We start from the raw sequence: 24,493 nt of genomic DNA, 5'->3' as shown, positions 1-24,493 counted from the left end.
TTAGGGATGATGTAACATCTATACTATTTTATTTAGCAGTTAAAGCACTTGCTATTTAATCTTTTCTAAATATTTACACTCTTACACTTATTTTTACATATTCTAAATAACATTTCTCTCCAAAAATTAGACTCTCAAGCTCTTGGCACTAATTCTCAGTCAAATAAATCTGAAAATACTGACAACCTTTTTAGTCTTTTATTGCTCTACCACAGGCATAAAGGCTCAGGAAGGGATTTGTGCATCCTAAAGAAAAGTAGGCAATACCTTAAAATTTTAAATACTAAGTAATTGATACTCACAAGCAGATAACATCAACTAAAACTTTTTTTTACTAGTTTTCCTTTTCTTTTACAAGAGAATAATCATTGTAGTAGTATTATACTACAAAAGCATGTAGACTCCATAATTTAAAAAATTAAATGTCAGATATACAAGTAATGTCATTTTCTCCAGTAATTCACAATTTTTACAATTTCTGATATTTTGGAACAAACGTTAAAATTCCCACGATTTAAGTATCATTAAATAAATATGAATTGAAACATTAAGCATCTCAAAGAATTATTAAGAAGGGCAGAACTTACAATTAACTATAAATTTTACATTGGTGATAAAGCTCCCCTTTTGTTATTTCTTAAGTAAACATTCTACTATGGTGTTTTCAAGTGAATAGCTCTGGTGTGAAAAATTTCTTACATTGTGAAGAGCCTTGAGGTTATACAATTTTGTTAAATTTTATGATAACCTTGAAATGTAGGCTATATCTACCCTAATTTACTTAGAGTATGTATTTCACTACTACTGTTATAAAAGATCATTTTAAACTCATATTAAGATGAGTGGAGTTTAATCCGATTTTGCAAAGGCTTTTATGAAAATCTTAATATGGAAACCTAGTTTTTGAGAACCATGAAACTCTCAAAATCTGCTCTGCAGTATTTTAAATATGGGCCAATTGAAATTCCTGTTGAAAAATGGCAAAATGGTTTGATATTCTGAAATAAACACTTTATGATATTGTCACATAGACCAAAGCATAATTAAAGATAGAAGTAACAGGTTTTTTTCATACTTAAAGGTTAGTTATTAGTGAGGTCTAAATTTTTTAGAGAAATGTTCATTAGCAGTCAGTTAGTAGTAGTGGTTATTTAACTACATAAAATAATACTGTTACAAACTTTGCATTTAGTTGCTAACATGTAATGTCAGTACGATTCCCAGAAACCTATCACTAGTAGTATATGAGTTGCTAGCAAGTGATCTTCCCTGAGGTAAGAGACCATATGCAAAAGTCTACTAATTTCCAATAAAGTTAGATTCTTAAAAATAATGGCAATAAGGACCTATGTGGCTGGGAATCACAGATGCATTTCTGATTGATAATCTTAATTGCAAGCAGTAGGCTTGATTGTAACAACCAAACAAAATTATCAGAAGATATAAAGCAAATTTCACAGTCAATAGCATTTGCTAAATTCCTCAGGTCTTTAGCCTAACATTTTCCAATAAAATACCTGAAATACAGTGAAAGGAGGGAAAATGGGCCTTAGGCTTACTCTTTAACTAGTTCCTGAGTAACCACTCCCCTGGCGTTCATTATATCCTAGCCCATAATATTTGACAGCATCCTGTTTTCTTCAGTTTCAGCCAGTTCCTCATTACCAGTATTCAAGACACACATCACCTTCAACTCTACCTGGACTTTGGGACATCAATTCAAACTTGGTATTATTAACTATAAAATGGATTACAGAAGAAAAAATTATAATTTTACTTCCATTTTCAGTTAAACACTGCAAATAGAATTTAATTATAGTACTGAATTAGAGTTAGAATGTTACCTGTAGGGCTAAGAAAATATTTTAACTGATTTATGATCTCTAGCTTGGACTCAAGGTTGTGGTGATTACAAATGGCAGTACTAAAAAAATAATCACTCTGTAATCATGTATTTGATTATGATAACCATATAGATGGACAAATGATGATAATCAAGAACTTAAATTCTGTTCTAAAACTTTTTTGTTAAGCTGATACCTGGTCCACTTCTCAAAAACCATTAATTACCAAAACAAAATTTCAGTGGATTTAAAATAATTTTAGGAAATCTGACCATTCTCAGAATCAAGCCTTTTATTCTTTATCAAGAGAGAACCCAAACTATTATTATAATATTCATATACCTAACCAGTTTCTAAATAGCATTGCTGTGGCAAGAGAAATTAATAATGTTGTCAGAGATTAAGCCCTCCTTCTAATGTTCACAGGTGCATTTTAATTTGACTAAATCCAAGTATTTAATATGAGATAAAATGTGTATGTGATATTTTTACTTTATGCTATGAAATTATATGTCAGTTATTAATTAAACACACCAAGCCACAGGTGAAGAAAATATTTGTTAAAGAAAAGGTGATTATATCGTTTACCTGGAAGCAGTGCATTCCCTCATTAAATAGTTTTCCTGTATTTAAAAAAAGTGTATGTGGGCGAGATGTTTCAATGGCTGAAAAAAGCCAAAAATAATTATAGTGGTTAGTGATATTTGTCATTTTTAATTGAATACACAGACATCACCTATACTAACTAAATGGGAAATATTATTTGGCAGCTGCAGTTCTTTTTGCAAAACTAGTGCACAATATGAAAGTTCTAAATTTTCCTTCTATTTATAGACCTAGAGAAAGGTACACGAAAGAAATCTAGAAGAATGGAGATAAAAATATGGTTTTAAAAATGTGGCAATGTGATAAAACCCAAATATGTATCTTGCTCAGACATCACCTGCAACATCTTGGGATATCCCTTCTTTCCCTATTCAAAATGGAGCAGTTCATTCAGTGAGGGTGGATTCAGTCAGAGATACTTTCATAGAAAGAAACCCCCAAACCTCTCTTATCTGGAAACACAAGTTAAAGTATTGTCTATAGTCCTCATGAATCAACAGGTTAAGATTTTTAAATACCTGGTGATATACTTTCTGATGTACATTTTCTTAAAAAGGCAAACAGTTCTGCATCTGTTACACAAGCAAACAGAGACAGCCAGGCTTTGAATGCTCTAGATAAGAGACTGTATTAACATACATTTTGTCTTTCATCCATTCAAATTCCACTTAATTTCAGTGAACAGAGGGAAAAGATGGATTAAAGTGTACATTTCAGAATATAGATTTGCAGAATAGGATAAAATAGTGCAATACCAATCTCAAGATAAGCATTCTTTGTCTTTAAGGAATAAGCACGAAAGCTGCTTCTTGAGGAAACTGGCACTAAAGTTTTGATGAATACACTATTTCAGCAAATGCCCAGTTGACCAGGGTATGATGCAGTAAGATTTGCATCCAAATCCAAGTGAAGCCAACAAATGAAGAAAATCTTATAAATTCTAACAAAAAAGGAAATGATTTTTTGGTTCAAAGGGGCTCAAAGACACTCAGCATATACAAGCTTAAATACCACTGATCAAAATCGTAGAACAATGTAACTCATTCATAAAGATAAATTCTTATTTATAAAATCTCTGTGAATCTGACAAAACTCTGAAAATTAGAGATTAACTACTGTACTGCTACCATTATTTTTATTATTTTCTACTACACTTTGCAATCAACTTTTCTGCAAGATTAAAGAACAAAAATTTGGTGGTACTTGACTAGGCCAGGATTCAAAATAATAATATTCAAAATATTATTAACAACAGAGCACACAATTGGCTGTGTTGGCTTGGACAGCAACATTACTGAATCACATTGACTTTATCATTCTAGAATAGATATTTTCTCCTAACTTTGCTCAAATCAGCAAAATGTTATATCATTACACTCCATTCTCAAGATATTTTCACCAAGAATACATACCTCTGTAAATGTGTTTATGTTCACAGAAATGTCAGGATCCCAGTGTCTAATATATCCTTTTATGAATTTCAAGATACAGTTTCATTCAGATAACCTTCAAATTTACATAAATCCTTTGACACGCTAATAAATATGTGGAATGGTTACCCTGATGACATCAACATTAGCAAAATCTTATTTCCCCCCAGTTGTAGTCTTTTCAGGAATCAAACATATTTAGCAAGAGAATTTTCATATTTGAAACATTAAGACTTTCATGGAATTAAAATTACAAAGAACTTCCAATGAACCACATATATGGAAGAAAGTCATCTCAGCAGATCTAATAACTAATTTATAGGAATTCAGAGCCAGCCTGGGCAGCAGTATATTAAAAGCTATTGCCAATCACACACTTGCTATCATGCACTGAATAACAAGATATAATCTTTGAATTATATATGTACAAGATTTTTAATGACTAATCAAGTTATGTGGCCCAGCCAACAAAAATTACATATTCACAATAAACATCCTGCCTTTATTAGCCTCTAAGTAAATCAAGAGTGATCCATTGGCTCAGTTGTGTTTGTCATCTCAGCATCCTGACTATCCATCTCTTCAGGCTCCTCCACGGAACTTCCCTTTTGTGCTTTTGACCTTGTGGCAAATGTTGCTCCCAGTGCCTCTGCCACAGAGCTATCAGTTGTTTCCGTACTCAAATTTTCAGTGCCACTAGTTAGAGAAAAAGATTCGGGTAAGCCAGTCTGAAGACCCCCAGACTTCACAGAAGAACTCATAACTTCTACTTTCCTTTGAGGAAGATCAGATGGTGACTGCTCTGTACTTTGATCCCGTAAGTGCTTGTCCATTGACGCCTGAATAGAAGAAACCATTTCCTGCAACTTTTTTCGCTGGGCCTCAACCACATCCGGATCAAGCTGCCTGCTGTCTCTCATTGTAACTACCCCAGGAGCTATTCGAATAAGCTCACTGTTACTAGGAGCAGCTGTGAATACAGAAGGCTCTGTTTTAATGGAACTACTAAAGTCTGTCCCTGGGGTATGCTTCCTTACGACTGGAGCTTCCCTAGCTCTTGGATCAAGGTGTGGGGCACTGGAGGCAGTTCCTAGAGAATGCCCTTTTCCCTGAAAGGCAGTTACATTGTGAAGCTGCTCGGACTTCTTTTTCACTACTCCACCACTACCTAGTTTCAATAACCCATGTGAGGGACTTGATTCCCTACTTCTTGTAGTAGCCTCTGCTCGAACCTGACTTACAGCCTCTTTAACTAAATCTTCAACATCAGGACCGATGGGGAAATGTCCTGCAGCATCCACACACAACTCCAGTCTATCTTCAGAAGCATTATAGACAAAGGTTTTGCCAGGCAGATGTGGAAAAGTACAATGCTTGCCATCAGCCATACCTTAAGAAAGGAAAAAGAATTTAACACGTTAAAATCGTACTTAAAAAGTGTCGTAAAGACAATTATAACTGCAATAGTAAATTTCCAATAATAATCTACAGGTGACAGCTTTCAAAACAAAATGAGAAAATTATTTATTATACTTATTTATTGATAGGATTTAATGCCATTACAAAAAAAGAAACATCACCATAGACCTTAAAGTAGTTCCCAAGGGGACTTTAAATATATATATGTGTGTGTGTGTATATGTATATATATATGTGTGTGTGTATATATGTATATATATGTATGTGTATATGTATATATATCATTAACCTGTTACAAAGTTAGGAAAGTTAGGCTTGAAACAAACAGCTAAACTCTATAAGGAAAACACTAGCAACAGCAACAGAGTTAGTAAAGCATTTGCTTATAGTAAAGCAATCAAAAAATATATTCTCATTTACTAAAATTCAAATTACAAACTTTAAAAATACCTGTAAGGGCAAAATGTTGTACACACATGTTGCATAGTGTGTTGAATTCTACTGAATTACAGAATACCAGAATAAAAGTTTTCTTAGTGTGCCATAGGTACATATTTTTCACAAAAATAAAAAAATATGAACTTTCAAAATAAGATATTCCATAGGTAGAGCAGTAGTTGCGGGGGCACATTTAGGAAAGCTAAGATTAAGACGTGTGACTTCAGTATAACTGCAAGAATTGGCAGAATTGACACTTCGTCACAATAAATTAACAGTATCTTCCTACCAGTATATATAGAAAATTGCTGTATTTCATGTTAACAATTATTATTCCTCTCTGGCAGATCAGAATCACCAAAATAAGACTGAGTTATGGACACTCCTCAAATGGCCCAGTGTGATACACTTCTCAGGGTCAACTAACGCAGCAGTAGAAGAAAAGAACTTTAAGCAGGCTTCCCTTTATATTCTAGTTGAAGAGTTTGGTCTCACTACATGGTGTTTTAAAACTTTACACTTTTTCCAGCCTGGGTATAAAAAAATTACATGTATGTTTTAAGCTATCCATAACCTTACATTTTAAATTTGTCACTCAAAGAATACTCCAAGTATGCAAAAATAAGTTTTCAAATTTTATGAAACCACAGATTTTTTTTTAAATGAGGTAGAGAACTTTTAATAATATATGGTGCATATGGGAATGTTTATGGCAAAACACAAAGGCAAAAGCAAACTAGTTAAAAATGAATAAAATTGTTAGTAAGTGCTACAGAAATTCAGAGGGGAAGGATGAGCAAACTCTAGAATGCTTTGTGGGCATTTAGGTAGTCTCTCTCCAGTTTTGTAGGTTATTAATAGTTCTTTACTCCTCTGAAGAAAGCTACAGAGTGGTTCCAATATACATTACTGTGAATATTCCAAATAACCAGGCAAATGAACTAAACTTCAAATGAATAAATAACATATACTAATTTCAAATAAACATTCATTTCAGTGATGAGCAAAAATCCAATGAGAATTTCCTCTTGGCATAACATTTTTGGCAGAAATAACTGACAAAAAAACCCCAGAAAAGTTAAAATCAGAGATTTCTAAATAGTACCTTTCAGGGTACAACTTTGAAATCAGTTTACTGCCTACTTCAGAGAGCTATAAACCATGGCTCAGGAAACAAAGGTAGCAAAGAAGAGAATTTTGAATGGTAAGGCCAGGGATGCCTCTAGGCAAAGCTTTTAAACTTTCATTTCAATAGATAATATCTATTGAGCCTCACTATGTGTCAGGAACTAAAGTAGACCCTGAAGATTCAAAAATAAAATGTAATTCTTAGAAGATGGATACAAATAGATAATTATAATGCAACTAGGCAAGTATAACAATGAGTATACTGCTCATTTCACTAATTATTTGAGGATTACATGGGAATACATGCAAAGCACATACCACAGTGCCTAATACAAATCAGGCAGTCAATAGTTAATTTCTCTATTAGATCAAGAAGGGTTTGTAATTGTTTCCAGGCTGCTGCTGTGGTGCTTTCTTTTGGCTATCCCTGGTGAGAATCATAGTCCCACACATGTTTATCACATTACTTATAATGAAACACTGGAAACAATCTAAGCTTTCAACAAGAAGAGAATGGTTAAGAAAATAATGGTCTATCTACCTGATGGAAGTAATATGCAGCTATTAATACTGATATAAAGAAGAAATCTATAATGCCTCATACATACAGTAAAATGTGCATGATGGTAAAACAGCAGGAAACAAATCTAAGTACTATAATTACAATCATGCCAAAAAAAATACATGGATAAGACAGATACTTGGCAGGTGATGTTTCCCACTTCCAGTTTCTAGACTTTACATTATTATAAAATTTTAAAACACATGTTAAAAAAAAACACAATGCAAATACTTCAAATGTTGTGATCCTGATCCCTTTAAACACAGTCACTTAGGTTTTATATAACTTATATAGTCTTTTCCATTTTAAGAATCAAGGTGTATTGAAATGTCTATATCACATATCAACAATTCCATTGCACATATACACCAAAAGACATAATAACATAAGTCACATATAATTCACCTGTTTTAAGTGTACAGTTGAACGTTTTTAGTATATTCAGAGTTGAGTAACCATCACCATAATCGCTTTTGGAACATTTTCATCACCCCAAAAAGAAACCCTGAACTCATCAGCAGTCACTCCCATTCCCCCTCTGCCACCCAACTCCCAGCCCTAGACAACCGCTGATTTACTCTGTCTCCCTCTAGGTGTGCCTATTTTGTCATTTATATGACTTTTCATATAACTGAAATAATACAATATATGGTCTTTTGTTTCTGGCTTGTTTCATGTAGCAGAATATTTTCAAAGTTCATCCCCAACACAGTCTATACCAGTACTTCATTCTTTTTATTGCCAAGTAATAGTCCATTGTATGGATATACCACATCTTTTTAAAATCTTTTGAGGAACTGCCAGACTTTTTTCTCAAGTAGTTGCACCATTTTACATGCTCACTAGGATTTCATTGCCAATAGTTCTTATTCTCTGTCTTTTTGATTATAGCCATCTTAGTGAGTGGGAAGTGCTATCTCATGGTTTTGGTTTGCATTTCCCTATGATTAATGATGTTGAGCATCAGTTCATGTGCTTACTGGCCATTTATATATTTTCTTTGAATAATGTCTATTCAGATCCTTTACCCATTTTTTAACTAGGTTGTGTTTTTATTGCTGAGTTCTTTATATTCTAGATGCAAATCTACTCTCTGATATATAATATGCAGAATTTTCTCCTGTTCTGTGGGTCGTCATATCACTTTCTTGTTGGTGTCCTTTGTAGCACAAAAGTTTGCTTTTTATTTATCTACTTTTTTCTTTTGCTGCTTGTACTGTTGGTGTCATATCTAAGAAAATCTGGCCTAATCCAAAATTAAGAAGTTTTATGCCTATGTTTTCTTCCAAGAGTTTTCAAGTTTTAGCTCTTATACCCAGGTTTTTTATACATTTTGGCTTAATTCTCAAAATTATTTGGTGCAAGGTACAGGCCAAACTTCATTCTCTTGCATGTGGATATCCAGTTGTTCCAACACAATTTACTGAAAAAAACTATTCTTTCTCCATTAAACTGTCTTAGCATCCCAGCAAACATTTTAAGAATAACTTCAAACCAGAAACAGAAAACTACTTAGAAAATAATCAAGAGAATCATCCCCACACCACCCACCACAACCCTCCCAACACACAAAAAACAACTGAAGGAAGTTATTTTCAGTTGTATGAAAGACAATGCATACTTACCCCAATTACTGCAAGCCCTATAATCAATTCTAATTAAATAATACCTTTAGGAAAAACCATTACCTGGTATCAATTTATTTCAGAAGGTAGAATGAAGTGAAAGATTAGAGTTAAAAAGAAAGGGATGAAAAAAAAAATGGCAGGGGGATGCTCAGAGAGAAATTGATAGCTTTAAATGCTTATATTAGAAAACAAAAATTTATAATCAATAGTCTAAGCTTCTACTTAAACTAGAAGGACAGTGCAAATTAAACCCAAAGCAGGCATAAGAAAGGAAAAAGTAACAGAAATCAATGAAACTGAAATCAGGAAAACAACAGAGAAAAGCTATGAAACCAAAGCTGTTTCTTTGAAAAGATCGATAAAACTGATAAACCATTAGCTGGATTGGTCAGGAAAACAAGAAAGGCACAAAATGAGACATGACAGAGCTATAGACCTGACAGATATTAAAAGGATCATAAGGGAATTTTATAAGCAATTTTATGCCAATGAAATCGATAACCTAGATGAAAATATTCTAAAAGTGATTATGGTGATAGTTGCACAAGACTGAATATATTGAAAAAACATATATTCTTGAAAAAACAGACTTCTTGAAAGACAAAACTAACAAAGCTTCCTCAAGAAGAAAGGGATAACCTTAAGAGCACTCTATTAAAGAAATTAAATTCATAGTTAAAAACTGTCCAATAAAGAAAACCTCAAGCACAGATGGCTTCACTGGTGAATTCTACCAAACATTAAGAAAGAAATAATATCAGAGCTATTACAAAATTTACCAGAAAACAGAAGAGGAATGAACACTTCCCAACTCTTACTGTGTGAAGCCAACATTACCCTGACTAAACGTCATTACAAGAAAACTACATTCCACTATAACTCATGAATACCATGTCAAAAAACACTCAGTGAAATATTAGCAATTAGAATCCAGCATGTGATGCTGGTTTTCAACATTCAAAAATCAATGTAATTCATGCTGTCAACAAACTAAAGAGAAAAACCTTGTAAGATCATTTTAGTAGATGGAATCAGGAGGAAAAGAGCACCTGATGGAATTCAACATCCATTCACAATACCATAAAACTATCTATAAACTAGGAATAGAAGGGAGTGTTTTCAACCTGACAAAAGGGCATTGCTGAAAAACCTACAGGTCTGAATGCTTTCCCCCTCAGACCAGAAACAAGGCAAGGATGTCCACCCTCACCACTATTCTACATTGAATTTACAGCCAGTGCAATAAAGCAAGAGAAAGACATAAATGGCATATATATTGAAATGGAAGAACTAAAAGTTTTTTATTTGCAAAAGACTTGATGACCTACACAGACAATCCCAAAGAATCGGCTAAAAAGCTACTAGAACTAACATGTGAGTTTAGCAAGGTCACAGGATACAAGGTTAAAGCATAAAAACCTATCTGATTTCTATGCACTAAGCAATGAACAACAGGAAACTGGAATTTTCAAAAAGAATCTTTTATAACAGCATCCCCCAAACATGAAATATTTAGGTACAAATCTAACAATGGATATGCAAGAATTACATGTTAAAAATTATAAAATTTTGATGAGAGAAATTAAGGAAGACTTACATAAATAAAGAAATGTAACATTGTCATGAATCAGAAGACTCGATGTTGTCAAAATATCAATTGTCCTCAATTTATTCTACAGATTCAACACAATCACAATAAAAATCCCAGCAGACTTTTTTTGGTAGAAGTTGACAAGTTGATTCTAAAATTTGTATGAATAAGGTGGAGAGGGTATAGCTCAAGTGCTACAGCACATGCCTAGCATGCACGAGGTTCAATCCCCAGTACCCCATCTAAAAAAAGAAATAAACCTAATTATCTCCCCTGCAAAAAAATAAAATAAAATTTATATGGATGAGCAAAGCATCTAGAATGCCCAAAACAATTCTGAGAAAGAATGAAGATGGAGGACTCCTACTAACTGATTTCAAGAATTACTACAAAGATACAGTAATCAAGACTGTGGTATTGGTGAAAGGAGAGATACATAAATCAACAAAATAGAAAAGAGATTCTAGAAATAAACCCATATGAACACGGTCAATTGAATTTTTTTAAATAATTTTATTGATGTGTATTTTGCATATAATTCACCTTTTTAAAGTGTATAATTCATGGTCAATTGATTTTTGATAAAAGTACCAGAGTAATTCTATGGATAAATTATAGCTTTTCCAACAAATATCGCTGGAGCAATTGAACATCCATTAAAAAAATGAACCTCGCCTCATACCTTCCAACAAACCAACTCAAAATGGATCATACACCTACATATAAAACCTAAAACTACAAAACTCCTAGAAGAAAACACAGAAGATATTTTTTTGTGACCTTGGAATAAGGCAAAGATCTCCTGGAAAGGACATAAAAAGTATGAATCATAAAAGAAAAGATTGTTAAATTGATCATCAAAATTAGAAACCTCTGATCTTCAAAAGATAACGTTGAAAGACTGAAAAGACAAGTTACAAACTGGGAGAAAATATGTGCAAAATAATTATCTGATAAATGATGTGTGCCCAGAATATATAAAGAACTCTCAAAACACAATTTAAAAAATTCAAACCAACTTTAAAATGGGCCCCAAATAATAAGATAGCAAATAAGCACATGAAAAGATGTTCAACATCATCAGTTATTAGAGATGCACAAACTAAAACCACTAAGAGATAGTACTATAAATCTATTAGAATGGTTTTAAAAACAAAAACCGATACTACCAAGTGCCAGAGGAACACAAAATGGCCCAGCCGCTTTGGAAAATGGTTTGGAAGTGTTTTATAAAGATGAGCGTATACTTTTCACATGACTCAGCAATCCCACTCCTAGCTATTTACCAAAGACAAGTGAAAACACATGTCCACACAAAGACCTGTACACAACTGTTTACAGTGGCTTTATTCATAGTAGCCAAAAACTTAAAACAAACCGAAAGTCCTCCAATTGGTTATGGAATTTTTAAAATGTGATCTATCCATACAATGGAATACTACTCAGCAATAATAATGAATAAACTACTAATACATACAACCAGACAGATGGATCTCAAAAGCATTAGGCTACAACAAACTGACAAAATTTTCCTGTGAAAGGGGCAACATAGTAAATATTTTAGGTTTTGCAGACCATATAGTCTCTGTCACAACTACACAACTCTGCCATTGCACTGTGAAAGCAGTCATAGACAAGACGTAAACCCGAGTGTGGCTATGCTCTGATAAAACTTTACACACAGCAGGCAGTGGAGACTGATATGGCCCACAGGTAGTTACCAACTCCTGTGCTCAAAGAAGCCAGACACAAAATGTTAAACTATTTGGTTCCATTTATACCGTGATATGAAGAAAGCAAACAGTATAGGGACAGAAATCAAATCTTTAGTGGTTTAGTGCCAGGGCCTGGGGGTTAGAGGTAAGGGATCAATCAGAAAGGGGCACAAGCCCACTTTTTAGAACGATGGAAATATTTTATATCTTGATTGTGATAGTGGTTATATGACTGTATATGTTTGTCAAAATTCATATACTTGTATACCTAAAAAGGGTGAATTTTACTGTATGCAAGTCATGCTTCAATAACCCTGTCTTAGAAAGGAAGGAAGGAAAGAAGCCAACTGGCTAGCTAGCCATTCTTTGGTCCCTGATTCAATAAATCAAAAGAAAAAAGCATTTTTTAGATTCTCAAAAATCAAGGAAATTTATACACTGTCTGAATACTTGGTGATATTTAAAAATTATTGTTCATGCTTTTTCGATGTGCTAATAGTATCAAGGTTTTTTTTTTAACTTTTTTATTGAGTTACAGTCATTTTACAATGAAGGTTATTTTTAAAAGAAAAGTTCTTACTTTTAGAAATACATACTGAGGTTCTTACAGATGAAATTATGTCTCAGATTTACTTTAAAAATAATCTGTTTGAGAGGGGATGAGAAGAAATTTACTGATAATTACTGAACCTGGGTGGTAGGTAAATAGGGATTAACTACATTATTCTTGCTACTTTTATATGTTTGGACATTTTTCAACAGCCAAATTGGGTTTTGTTTTTTTAATAAGGAAAAAAGTGCATGAGAAAGAAAAAAACATAAAATAGAGATTATGTATTTAATGTCTGCAGAGGTCAGGTAGATGAAAAGGTGAAATAGCCAGCATAATAAATTCTGGGGCTAAAAGCATTCACATCAAATCTTTGAAAAAACCTATGGGGTCCAAACACACATACTGGCGACCTCTCTCTTAAGACCTTAAAACTCTGAAGATAACAGTTACATACTTGCACATATCCTTATAAACAGCATATACACGATGTGAAAAGAAGTCAAATGTAAAGTGAGCTGTTTCCTAGAATCCATAAAACCCTGAAGTACATAGTACTCATAGTCAAAACAGAACAACAACAAAAAAACTGTATTATCTGGTTCTGGGATAGTCACTAGCATTATAAACAAATCAGTTTGTCATTTCACAATCTGTCTTTAGTTGTTAAGGATCACATATATAACTTAAATGAAAAAATAGAAGAAAGTGATACAAGATTTTTAGTAATATTATAGCAGGAAACATAGCTGACCATATCAGGATAATAATCCATTTTAACTAGGCAGACTAGCAAAGAAGAATATATACCTAAAATTAACATTGGAAATAGTTTCAGAAGAATATTATCTGAACTTTCTTAATCTTATAATAGCTTGAGTGGAGATATTATCTAAGAATAAAATCAGAAATCAACCATACCCATGGTTTTCTTCATAATGTTGTAGAATACACCACCCTGCTGGAACATGTGAGGAAGCCCCTTTGCATAAGACCATACATCTTCTCCTGTAAAATAAAAAAAGGTACAATATTAGCAACAAATAAGAGAGTTCAACCCAGGCTTGCTTTAATGTGGATTAGCCTCAGAGACTGTAAGGCAGATCTCCCATATGAGAGATGCAGTCTAGTATATAACAGGGACTACGGCACACTAAAAAAAACATGGTTCATCTAAAGGTGGCAGCCACTGCCAAGTGCCGTCATGGAAGAGTACAAGCCCAATATTTCAAGATCAAGTGGCATTTCAAGAGAAGCCAAAAATCCAGGTTTTTAACATTAACTCTCCCAATTTTTAAAAGTAGAAACTAATTCAAAAGCATTTTTAAGACTGCATGAATCAATACTGGGCATATTAAACAAAATATATATGAACACTCAGTCCAGTTCAAAGTAAACTAGTTTGCTAACTTTGGACGAGAACAACAGAAAAGGTTACAGAAAGATTTTTATGTTTTTAAAGTATAATATAAAAAATATATTCTACATTTATGTTAAAACTAATAAATTTAGGGGGGAAATGAACTGTTGACAAGATTTAGAAAAAAACTTTGGAAGTCCACAAATTTCACCATTTCACAAAAACATTTTTTCAAGAACATCCTTTGACAGTGCCTATTATCAATAAGAAGTTTCAAATAAAAAGTTAAGAGTGATAATCACTGTTCAAGAAGTTAATAAAGAATGGAAGGAATATAAAAGTTACTTTTGGTTTGTGGACTGTGGTCATTTTTTTTCCTTTATACTTTCATTATTTTCTGGTCTGATAATATAAATGTACTGCTTTTATAATCAGGACCTTTCGTAGTTATTTTAACAAAGAATGTTAGAATTTATCTTTCCTACTAGAAGATTATACTGTTAGATCTGAGCTTTGAATGGGGGTTATTGATGATTGTGAACTAATCACTATGTACCTACAATCTCTCAGAGCTCTAACTCCTTCTACATTCATAAATGAGAGTATGAATTTGCATGGCAGTTGGCTAAAGTTGCTCAGTATTATCAGCTTAAAGTACACAAATTTAAAAAGCCTTGGCACTTAAAGTTTCAGTTAACTAGAACATTTACCTCACACAAACAGTTAATTCACTAATGATACAGTACTGCTAGAATAGGGCAATATTTAAGGGTGGACACAGTAGTTTAAACTATTGAATATTAGTAAGAACCCCCAAATACAGAACATTAATAACTTCTGGCAGATGTTCTGATTGCTGAACTTATTATTAAATTTTATTTAGATAAATTATTTCTATGATGATAACCTTTCACTTAGTTATTATCAATGTTATCTTAAATGTACTTAGCAGTTTACCAAATACTCTAGGATATCATTTATCAAATATTCTAGAATAAAAACATATCAAAAAACTATACAGTAGCACTTAATTTTTTTGGTCAAAATCTAAACAGGTGCCAAAATAGTAAACTTCTCAGAACTGACCACCTAAACACTAGTAAGAAAAATGACATTTCTTAGTACTTTACATGCCTGACTATTCCTTATTTAAGCAGGCAGAACTCTAAAAAGTAAGAACTCTATGTAAAATGACTATAACTCAATTAAAAAAAAGTTAAAAAAAAAACAACTCTATTGGAGTGTTAATCTAACTTGTTTTCATTATCTCTCCCTAAAGATTCTTTTTAGACATTATTTTCCTAATCTGCCTCCCCCGTGGTATTTGAACACTATAGGTATACTAGTTACCTGTTTATGTACTATATGTATATCTGCACTTTATTCATTAAACAGAATAAGATTTATTTTACCCTCTCCCTCTTCCAAGAACCAATTTTCACCCTCTTCAGACCTACATGGCCCCACTGAGTACGCATGCTCTACTGCTTTAAACGAAGGATGAATACCATCTATATCTCTATTATCTACCCAGCTCAGAGCAGGCACCTTACATAATTTCATTTTCTCATCACAACTGAGCCCTTTACAGAAGAGGAACCAAGCTCAGAGAGTTTAAAAAATTCTCCCAAATCAAACAGCTAGGAAGTGGCAAAGCCTGGATTTGAACCCTATGTATCATTCCACAACTTACACCCTTTTCACTGATACTAAACCTCCACTAGATACTAAACCTTTACAATAAATTTGGCAGAACTACCCACTCTCTTTTCTTATAGAAATCCATGGCATCAACAACTGGCTAGGAGAAAAAACAGGCAAATCATTTCCTTTGGTATATACATACTTCCACTAAAGTCATCCATATTATGGATGTTTTTCCTTTTGGTTATTTAATTTTTTCCCTCTTTAATAAGAAGTAATTTTTAAAAGTATGTTAAAATTAAACATTTTTTAAAAATCATTATGTTTTTCTTATTTTTACAACTAATAACAAAATCATCAGGTTAAAAGTGAGTTAAAAAGGCCAGCATTCCTAAAGAAGATGTGGTATATATACACAATGGAATACTACTCAGCCATAAAAAAGAGTGAAATAATGCCATCTGCAGCAACATGGATGGACCAAGAGATTATCATACTAAGTAAATCAGAAAGAGAAAGACAAATACCATATGATATCACTTACATGTGGAATCTAAAATAGGACACAAATGAACTAATTTACAAAACAGAAACAGACTCACAAACATGGAAAACAAACTTATGGTTACCAAAGGGAGAGGCAAATGAATAAATAAACCAACAAATAAGATAATGAAAACCTGTAATAGTTGCTATGAGGGAAATTAACAGGGTGCAGCAGTAAATGGGACCTACTTAGAATGGTTTTGCAAAGGTCTCTCAGACCCTTAGATAAGGTGGTCAGGAGAAAACCTCTGATGATGCAACTGACAAGGGCTTAAATTCCAGAATACACAAAGAGCTCATACAATTCAATAAGAAAAAAACAAACAACCCAATCCAAAAATTGGGCAGAAGACCTAAACAAGCATTTCTCCAATGAAGATATACAAATGGCCAACTGGTACATGAAAAAATGCTCAATATCGCTAGTTATCAGAGAAATGCAAATGAGAAGTTGTGATAACACACAAACATACACACACAAAATGGAATACTACTGTCATTAAAAAGAATAACATAATGCCATTTGCAGCAACATGGATGGACCTGGAGATCGTCATTCTAAGTGAGGTAAGCCAGAAAGAGAAAGAAAAATACCATATGATCTCAATAAAATGTGGAATCTAAAAAAAAAGACACAAATGAACTTATTTATGAAACAGAAACAAACTCATAGACATACAAGACAAACTTATGCTAACCAAAGGGGAAAAGGGTTGAGAATGGGTAAACTGGGAGTTTGAGGTTTGCAGATCCTAACTATTACATATAAAATAGATAAACAGTAAGTTTATACTGTATAGCACAGGGAACTATATTCAATATCTTGTGAGTAACCTATAATGAAAAAGAATATGAAAAGAATTATATGCTGTATGCCAGAAATTGACACAACATTGTAAATTGACTATACTTCAATGAAAAAGAAAAAAAAAAAAAACTACAATGAGGTATCAACTCACCCCAGTCAGAATGGCCATCATTAAAAAGTTCACAAATGATAAATGTTGGAGAGAGTATAGAGAAAAGGGAACCCTCCTACACTGTTGGTGGGAATGTAGTTTGGTGCAGCCATGATGGAAACAGCACAGAGATTACTTAAGAAACTGAAAATACACTTACCCTAACATCCAGCAGTTCCACTCCTGGGCATATATCTGGAGGAATACCTGGAGGAAACTCTAACTCAAAAAGATATATGCATCCCAATGTTCATAGCAGCACTATTTATAATGGCCAAGAGTAGGAAGCAACCTAAATATCCACTGACAGATGACTGAATAAAGGAAGGTGAGGAATGGAATACTACTTAGCCATAAAAAGGAATAAAATAATGCCATTTGCAGCAACGTGGATGGACTTGGACAATAAGTGAAGTCAGAAAGAGAAAGAAAAATACCATATGGTATCACTTATATGTGGAATCTTAAAAAAAAAAAAAAGGACACAAATGAACTTATTTACAAAACAGAGACAGATTCACAAAGACAACAAACTTATGGTTACCAGGGGAGAAAGGGGGTAGAAGGGTTAAATTGGGAGCTTAGGATTCATGGATACTAACTACTATACATGAAATAGATAAACAACAAGGTCCTACTGTATAGAACAGGGAATTATATTCAATACCTTGTAATGGCCTATAATGTAAAAGAATATTAAAAGGAATACATATATATATATATAAATGAATCACTATGCTGTACACCAGAAATTAACATACATTATAATCAACTATACTTCAATTTAAATGAAAAATTTTAAAAATAGAAAATGATATTGAAGCCTTAACCTAAATAAGGAGCCAGCTATTCGAACAGCATGAAGCTTGATGAGCTATTTTCTAAACTAACGTACCATCAGCTTAGCTCTCATTTAGTAATTCACAAAGGCATTTCTGCACTTTGAAACCTGCAATTTTCTAAACAAACCCTGTCATTTTCCATTTTCCAGCCCTCTTCAATCTAAATATCAATAGTTCTTCAGCACTCTTTATATAAGGTTATGTGTACTTACTTAGCTATCTCCAAATTGACATTTTTACAAACATACCACTTTTAATTAAGAATATCCTCTACTTAATTCAAATACAGTTAAGAGAATTAAAGGTAGAAAACTAATATTTATAGAAGGACTAATACAGGCCAAGCACCGTCTCAGTTCTTCAAAGCAAGAAATCTATCAAGTACCACCACTATAAAATTAGCAAAACACTCTTTTTATGCTTAAATTTTGTGTCAGGAGTAGAAGTGGAAGACTTGAATGTGCGGGTTTGTAGGGGCAGCAAGATAAATGTTGGAGGTGAAGAGGGAAGAGAGCATAGCAAGCAGACATTATCCTGTAGATAAACAACAAGGAACTACTATATAGCACAGGGAAGAATATTCAATACTTTGTAATAGCCTATAATGAAAAAGAATATGAAAAGGAATATATGTACGTATAACTGAATCTCTATGCTGTATACCAGAAATTAATATAACATTGTAAACCAGCTATACTTCAATAAAAAATCAATTAATTAAGTTTAATAATAATAAAAAAATATATATTATCTTGGTCAACTCATCGCAGTCCACAGTCTAGCACTCAGATATTCAGGTCCAGAAGCCTCAATCCAAACTCAAAAAGTGACTAACTGTAAACCAGAATTATTTTACTAATTTTCATTATGAAATATATTATGCTGACTAGACTTTTAGACTACTGATCATAATCTCACCTGTGCCAATTTATTCATCTACAATGGAGAATAGAGTCTTCCAAGTGAACATAATCCTCACCTGCACTCTCACCTGTACATCAGTACTTACATCAGGAAGCTAAATGAGTGATCAGACTAGATGCTTGATAACTATGGAATCAGTAAAGGGATACAGATCTTTCAGGCAGGCCATGGAGAGAACTGATCAAATATTCCTGCCCTCAACAGAGATTACCTTTCTAGTTACTAGAATTTTCATGAACCCCAGTTGATATATTTTTTCCTTTTGTATAGCAGTGTATGAACAGTGCCAAATTCTGCTTTTCAACTCTTTTTCAATGTTCAATGCTGACCAGCCATTCCATTTCTGCTGATACAGCCTTTCTTTAGATATGGTAATGTCATCTGTTTAATTCAATCAAAAACATTTCAAAGTGCCTACTACCTGCTGGGCACTGTACCAGGTGCTGAGCATCCAAAGTTTGATATGAGACACGTCCTCAAGAGTTCCTCTTCTATTAAGAAAGACCTCTTCCCTGTTTTGACCTGGAGGTTGCTGGTTTTTAAAAAAGTGCCTTCTGCATATATCTAATTTTATCCATTCTGTGCTGAGGGCATTCAGCTTTCAGAATTCTGGGAGTACTTTACTGTTGCCCTATGTACTAACTACAAGGAGTATCTTGTGAGAGGAGGCAACTAAAGTACTTTGGGGGTTAAGTAGTTTGCCCGAAATTACTAAATTTATAAGTAGTGGAGCCAGGATTCAAATTCGAGGTCTGACTGCAAAAATCACAATCATTTCCTTTATTCCATACAGTCTCTGAGAAACTAAAAGCTCTAAGAGATAGTAAAATGTAAAGTGCTTAGTACATTTCTTGACATATCCCCCAATTCAATGATAATGTGTCCCCCAAATAGAGTCAGCAATATTAAGTAACAAATTGGTACAAAGCTTTTAGATCCCCATTAACTACTAGGCCCCCAAATTTAACAAGCCAGAAATAAATAATCTTCATTTTGGTGGGTCAAGGCCCAAGTCACTGAAATTCAGTACTCTTAGAAAACACAATCAAAACCCAGATCATTTTTCTAGTTGAAAGCTCTAATCTCAGCAAAAACAAGGCCCCTCTAATAGGTAATTTATTTCAATTTTTCTACTTTAAGCCTTAATAAACCATATTCACAGTAATCTAAAAACAAAGATTAGACAAAAAAAAAATGTAAAAAACACACCACTGGATCATTTCCCAAATTATCCAAAGCTTTAAATTACATATGTGGTTGATAATATATTTTCCTTTAATTTGTGCTGAATTATTAAAAAGAAATGCTTCTTAAGCAACATCATTAACATCTACCTCTGTTTCTTATGTTTCTCATGAGTTATAATAAATAGTTGATTACAACTGATGGCAAAGAGTCACCGAACAAGAAAATTACTTAGAGCACAAATCTTAATGAACAAATAAGAAAAACGTGATGAACTGGGAAAAGCAGAACAGGAAATGGAGGAGAGAGACTATTAGTTGGGAAGTGCAGTGAGCATATAAACCCAGAAACTGCAATTCATCAAACAGGAAGTCCTGAAATCACATGACATGCAAGAAAATGAAATTTAAAAATAAATGAAAAGGGGAAAGGTGGGCAGGCTCAATAGAGCCAACGGGGGTAAAAATGAAAAAGGCTTTAAATGGATACATTACAAGCCTATTTTAAAAAAAAAAAACAATTACAAGAATACATTATATTTAAATAATCTGGTGACAATTAAGGGATCACTTTCACTTTCTTAGTTACGTTTTCCTAATACTTACTCAATAGAGAACTACACTAACAGCCATCTACTGCCAAAAAATGAAAGAAAAAATTTTCTTCTAAAATATATAATCAAACAGTTCTTACAATGACCAGATTTTTTTTTCACAAAGACAACAGAAAAACTTAGCATATTACATTCACAATTAAGTTAAGAAATAGTATCAAGTCAAATTGATCTTACCCATTAACGTTGCTAAAAGACACAAGGAGTACATTTCTTTGTCAGCTTGCTCCTGAAGTTCCTTAGATGACAGTTTACCAGTGACAGCACCCTCTTCTTGTTTCACAGTGTGGGCTGAGTGGGCTGCAGCAGACTGACCCGCTTCAGCTTTACTTTTTAGAATTTCTATTGTAATTCTGTCACCATGCTGTAAAGGAACTGGCTCCTTTTCCATTCCAGCCTGCGGTGGCATTAACTCTTTAGGGGGAAAGCCATACCGAATACACTGTAAATATGGAGGAATGTTAAATTCTCTGGCTATGCTTTCCTGAAGTTCAAAAAAGGTTGTTGAAGACTTAAGTGTAACCATGGACTGTCGTCCATCATTAGTTGTTATACGGATCTTTTTCTCCTTAGAAGTTGTTGGTGAGTAGGGAGCCTTGGTAGGGGTGGCAGGTGCAGAGGATGGACCATCACGAATGGTACTGGGGGAAACAGTCCTGGGTTGTCCTTTTTGTTCTTGTTTTAACTTCTCTGTTTTCCGTTTCTGCATTACAGAAGCCTGTTCCGTAATATTCTGTTGAATAGTTCTTTCCGTTTTACTCATGTTTAACTCCTCCTTGTGCAAAGTTTTTGTTTTCTGTCCAGTAAGAATAATTTTAGTTGGGAGCTGAGACTCTGATTCTTGTCCTTGTACATCTCCAACTCTCTGGGCATGTGCACCATCTATATTTACAGGAGTATAATCATCAGGATTCTTTTTGGCAGTCTGATGCAATATAGTGTGGACAACTTTCTGAACGAGAATTTCACTCCCAAATTCACCTGGAAAGTGCTTGGTAACAAGTTTCATTGCAACATCATAAACATTACTATTCAAAGATGCATCACTTTCATACTGGAACCAATATACTGTTTCTCTGACCACTCTTCCACCCCATTCCAAAGTAATAGGAAAAGCTTCTGGTAGATTGTCATACTCTTTACCGTCCCAAAAATGTTTGAATCCACAACCACATTTGCCACCAGTGGACCTAGAATTAGTTCTGTCCCCATCCAAATACACAATAGACCCATCTCCTCTGACTCTTCGCACAGATGTGCCATGGCACCAATTACAAGCTGTTAGGTTACTCAATCCATAGTCTGGTACCAGAACATCTTTCACTGAATCATATGAGCAAACCAAATTGTTCAAGGGAAAGCTATAATTTTTGTCAGGCCTCAGCTGTCCATGAGTACTTTTTGCCAGGTTATACAGTTTCCCTCCTGGAGCCAACCACTCTGGAGGAACATGAAGTTCAGAAAGGGCACCACAGAGCAAACATTTGTGAAGGCGATTATCCATTACTGCTTTTTTAGCAGCTGCTGTGACTTCTTCAGGCTGAACTCCTATCACCCCAGTCCTCCTGTAGAAATACTGGTGGACATCAGCCACCAAACTAGGATGGATACCGTGTTTGTCCATAAAAACTTCTTCCATAGCAGCAACAAGCCTAAGTAAGTATTTATCCTGCAAACTTCTGTCTCCTCCAATGACACAACCACCATCCTCCTCAAGTTTGATGTACTTCTTAATAAGGTCCTGAGGCACACCCCATGCTTTAGGAAGTAAATTCATAGGCAGTTTGGGCAAAGCAGCCCCTTTTATGCCTACCAAGGGGATATAATGGTTTCTACCAGAGCTACTCCATGCAATACAGATTGGTTTGTTCAAATGACCATCTCTCCCAGTGCACTTCTCTGCAGGGATGAGCCCTGGCAGAAAGGTAGCTGAATAATCACCAGAGCTTCTCATGCCACTGAGTGAATCTAACAGAATAATAGGGCGATGTAACACATTGGCAAGGCCAAATATATGGATGTTCCTCAGACCCAAAGGAACACCCTCAGGTGGTACAAACAGAGGGTCACACTCATTGATAATGTCCTCCCACTCAGCGGCATCAATGAAGTCATGGAACAGAGCTTGATATCGGGCCAGGTGCTGCTGAAAGTGCTGTTTAAGATTCTCTCTCAAGGCGTGCCAGAAGAGCTCCCGGCCCACTAAAGCCCGGGACACAGCATGAACCAGGCAGTGTCCATCCCCGTCCACATGCACTGGAATGAGGCATTCCTGACTTTTATTGGCCCGCTTGATGTCCTCAAGAGTGTCATGCAAATACAGGAGGCTTCCGGAGCGGTCCTTGCCATAGCCCACCGTGTTAACATGCTCTGGTTCGATGAGGAAGGCGCGGTCACCCAGTAAAGCGCAATCGAACAGTTCGCCCTGGTTCATGTCCCGGAGAAGCTTAGCCCGGCCTGTCTGTTTGTCCATTCCGTAGCGAGCTAATATGGGCGACAGCAATTTGCAGTGGTAGTTAGAAAGGCCCATCACCTTTACCAGTTCCGTGTTCTTCTTGGGTGCCCCTGTCACCCCGAGCAGCGCATTCCGCAGCAGGTTGTGCAGCACTACGTCCGGGTCGGTCACCTCCTCCACCCCCAGCAGCTGTTGCTGCTCGTGCCGCTGTCCGCACTCGGTACACTCGATGCTGACAGAACCGGAGGCCGGGAAGAACAGACGCGCCTGGCACTTCGGATCCGGGCAGCTCCCGGAGAGGATTCTCCGGTCTCTCCGCTTCGAGAGCCCCCCCGGAGCAGCCGCCGCCGCCGCCGCCAGGGACGGCGGAGTCGGAGGAGCCTCTGGGGGAGGAGGTGGCGGCGGCAGCGGAGGCGGCGGCGGCGGCTGAGACATAGCTCTTGGCTCTCGAGTCTTGCTCCGCGTCCCAAGCGACCCTCAAAGGCTCATAGCCCAGACCCTAGCCGGCCCGACTCGGTCTAGTCCAGGCCCAGGGCGAATCACTTTCCTTTCCCTATCAGCTCCTCCTCCTCCTAAGCGAAGGCGGAAGCGCCGGACGTTGTTTCTCTTACTTCTCCACCGCCGTAGCCGTAGCCGTTGCCCCGAACGTAACGGCCACCACCCTACCCCGCACTCACACTCAGTCACTCTCGCTCTCTCTCCCTCAGACACACAGACATACACGCCCTTACCGACACTGCGCAGGCGCAGCTTTCGCTCTGCCCTCTGGGAATTAGAGTTTTCCAGCCTCTCTCCTGGCCATCAAGTGCTGGGATCTTTGATCCGTAAAGAACTACAAATACCGTGAGGCCAAGCAGTTCAGCGCCCGCGGAGAGGAGGAAGAGGAAGGCAGTGGGGAGGGAGGCAGAAAGGAAGATTGTCACTCACGTTGCCTGCCGGGAGTTGTAGTTTTAAGTGTACCTCTTTTGTCGTCTTCCCCACCCTGGGGCCCAAGCAAAATGAGTAAGAGAGACCACATTTCCTAGGATGCCTTGCGGTTCGAGCGGCCTCACTT

At 35.4% G+C, this 24,493-nt stretch overlaps 1 protein-coding gene across 1 annotated transcript; it reads right to left on the bottom strand.

Annotated features, from left to right (window-relative positions):
* VCPIP1 (valosin containing protein interacting protein 1) lies at positions 1 to 24,157 on the bottom strand. The gene is made up of 3 exons (XM_014566872.2): positions 21,162 to 24,157; positions 13,833 to 13,919; positions 1 to 5,270 (listed from the first exon to the last, which is right to left on the bottom strand). Exons 1-3 carry the CDS (start codon positions 23,872 to 23,874, stop codon positions 4,402 to 4,404), a joined length of 3,669 nt encoding a protein of 1,222 aa, XP_014422358.2. The 5' UTR covers positions 23,875 to 24,157; the 3' UTR covers positions 1 to 4,401.
* Between the last annotated feature and the right edge of the window lie 336 nt (positions 24,158 to 24,493).

This window comes from Camelus ferus, chromosome 29 (assembly GCF_009834535.1).
Source record: "Camelus ferus isolate YT-003-E chromosome 29, BCGSAC_Cfer_1.0, whole genome shotgun sequence".
In the NCBI taxonomy this organism is placed as follows: domain Eukaryota; kingdom Metazoa; phylum Chordata; class Mammalia; order Artiodactyla; family Camelidae; genus Camelus; species Camelus ferus.
This window is presented reverse-complemented; position numbering and strand designations above follow the sequence as displayed.

What these genes read in the sequence shown, in the direction of transcription:
- VCPIP1 (XM_014566872.2), bottom strand. Translation starts at nt 23,874, where the DNA reads ATGTCTCAGCCGCCGCCGCCGCCTCCGCTGCCGCCGCCACCTCCTCCC. An exon ending in TCTTTTAGCAACGTTAATGG is followed by an intron (nt 13,920 to 21,161) that starts GTAAGATCAATT and finishes TTTATTTTACAG; the next exon opens with GAGAAGATGTATGGTCTTAT. An exon ending in CATTATGAAGAAAACCATGG is followed by an intron (nt 5,271 to 13,832) that starts GTATGGTTGATT and finishes TCCTTTCTTAAG; the next exon opens with GTATGGCTGATGGCAAGCAT.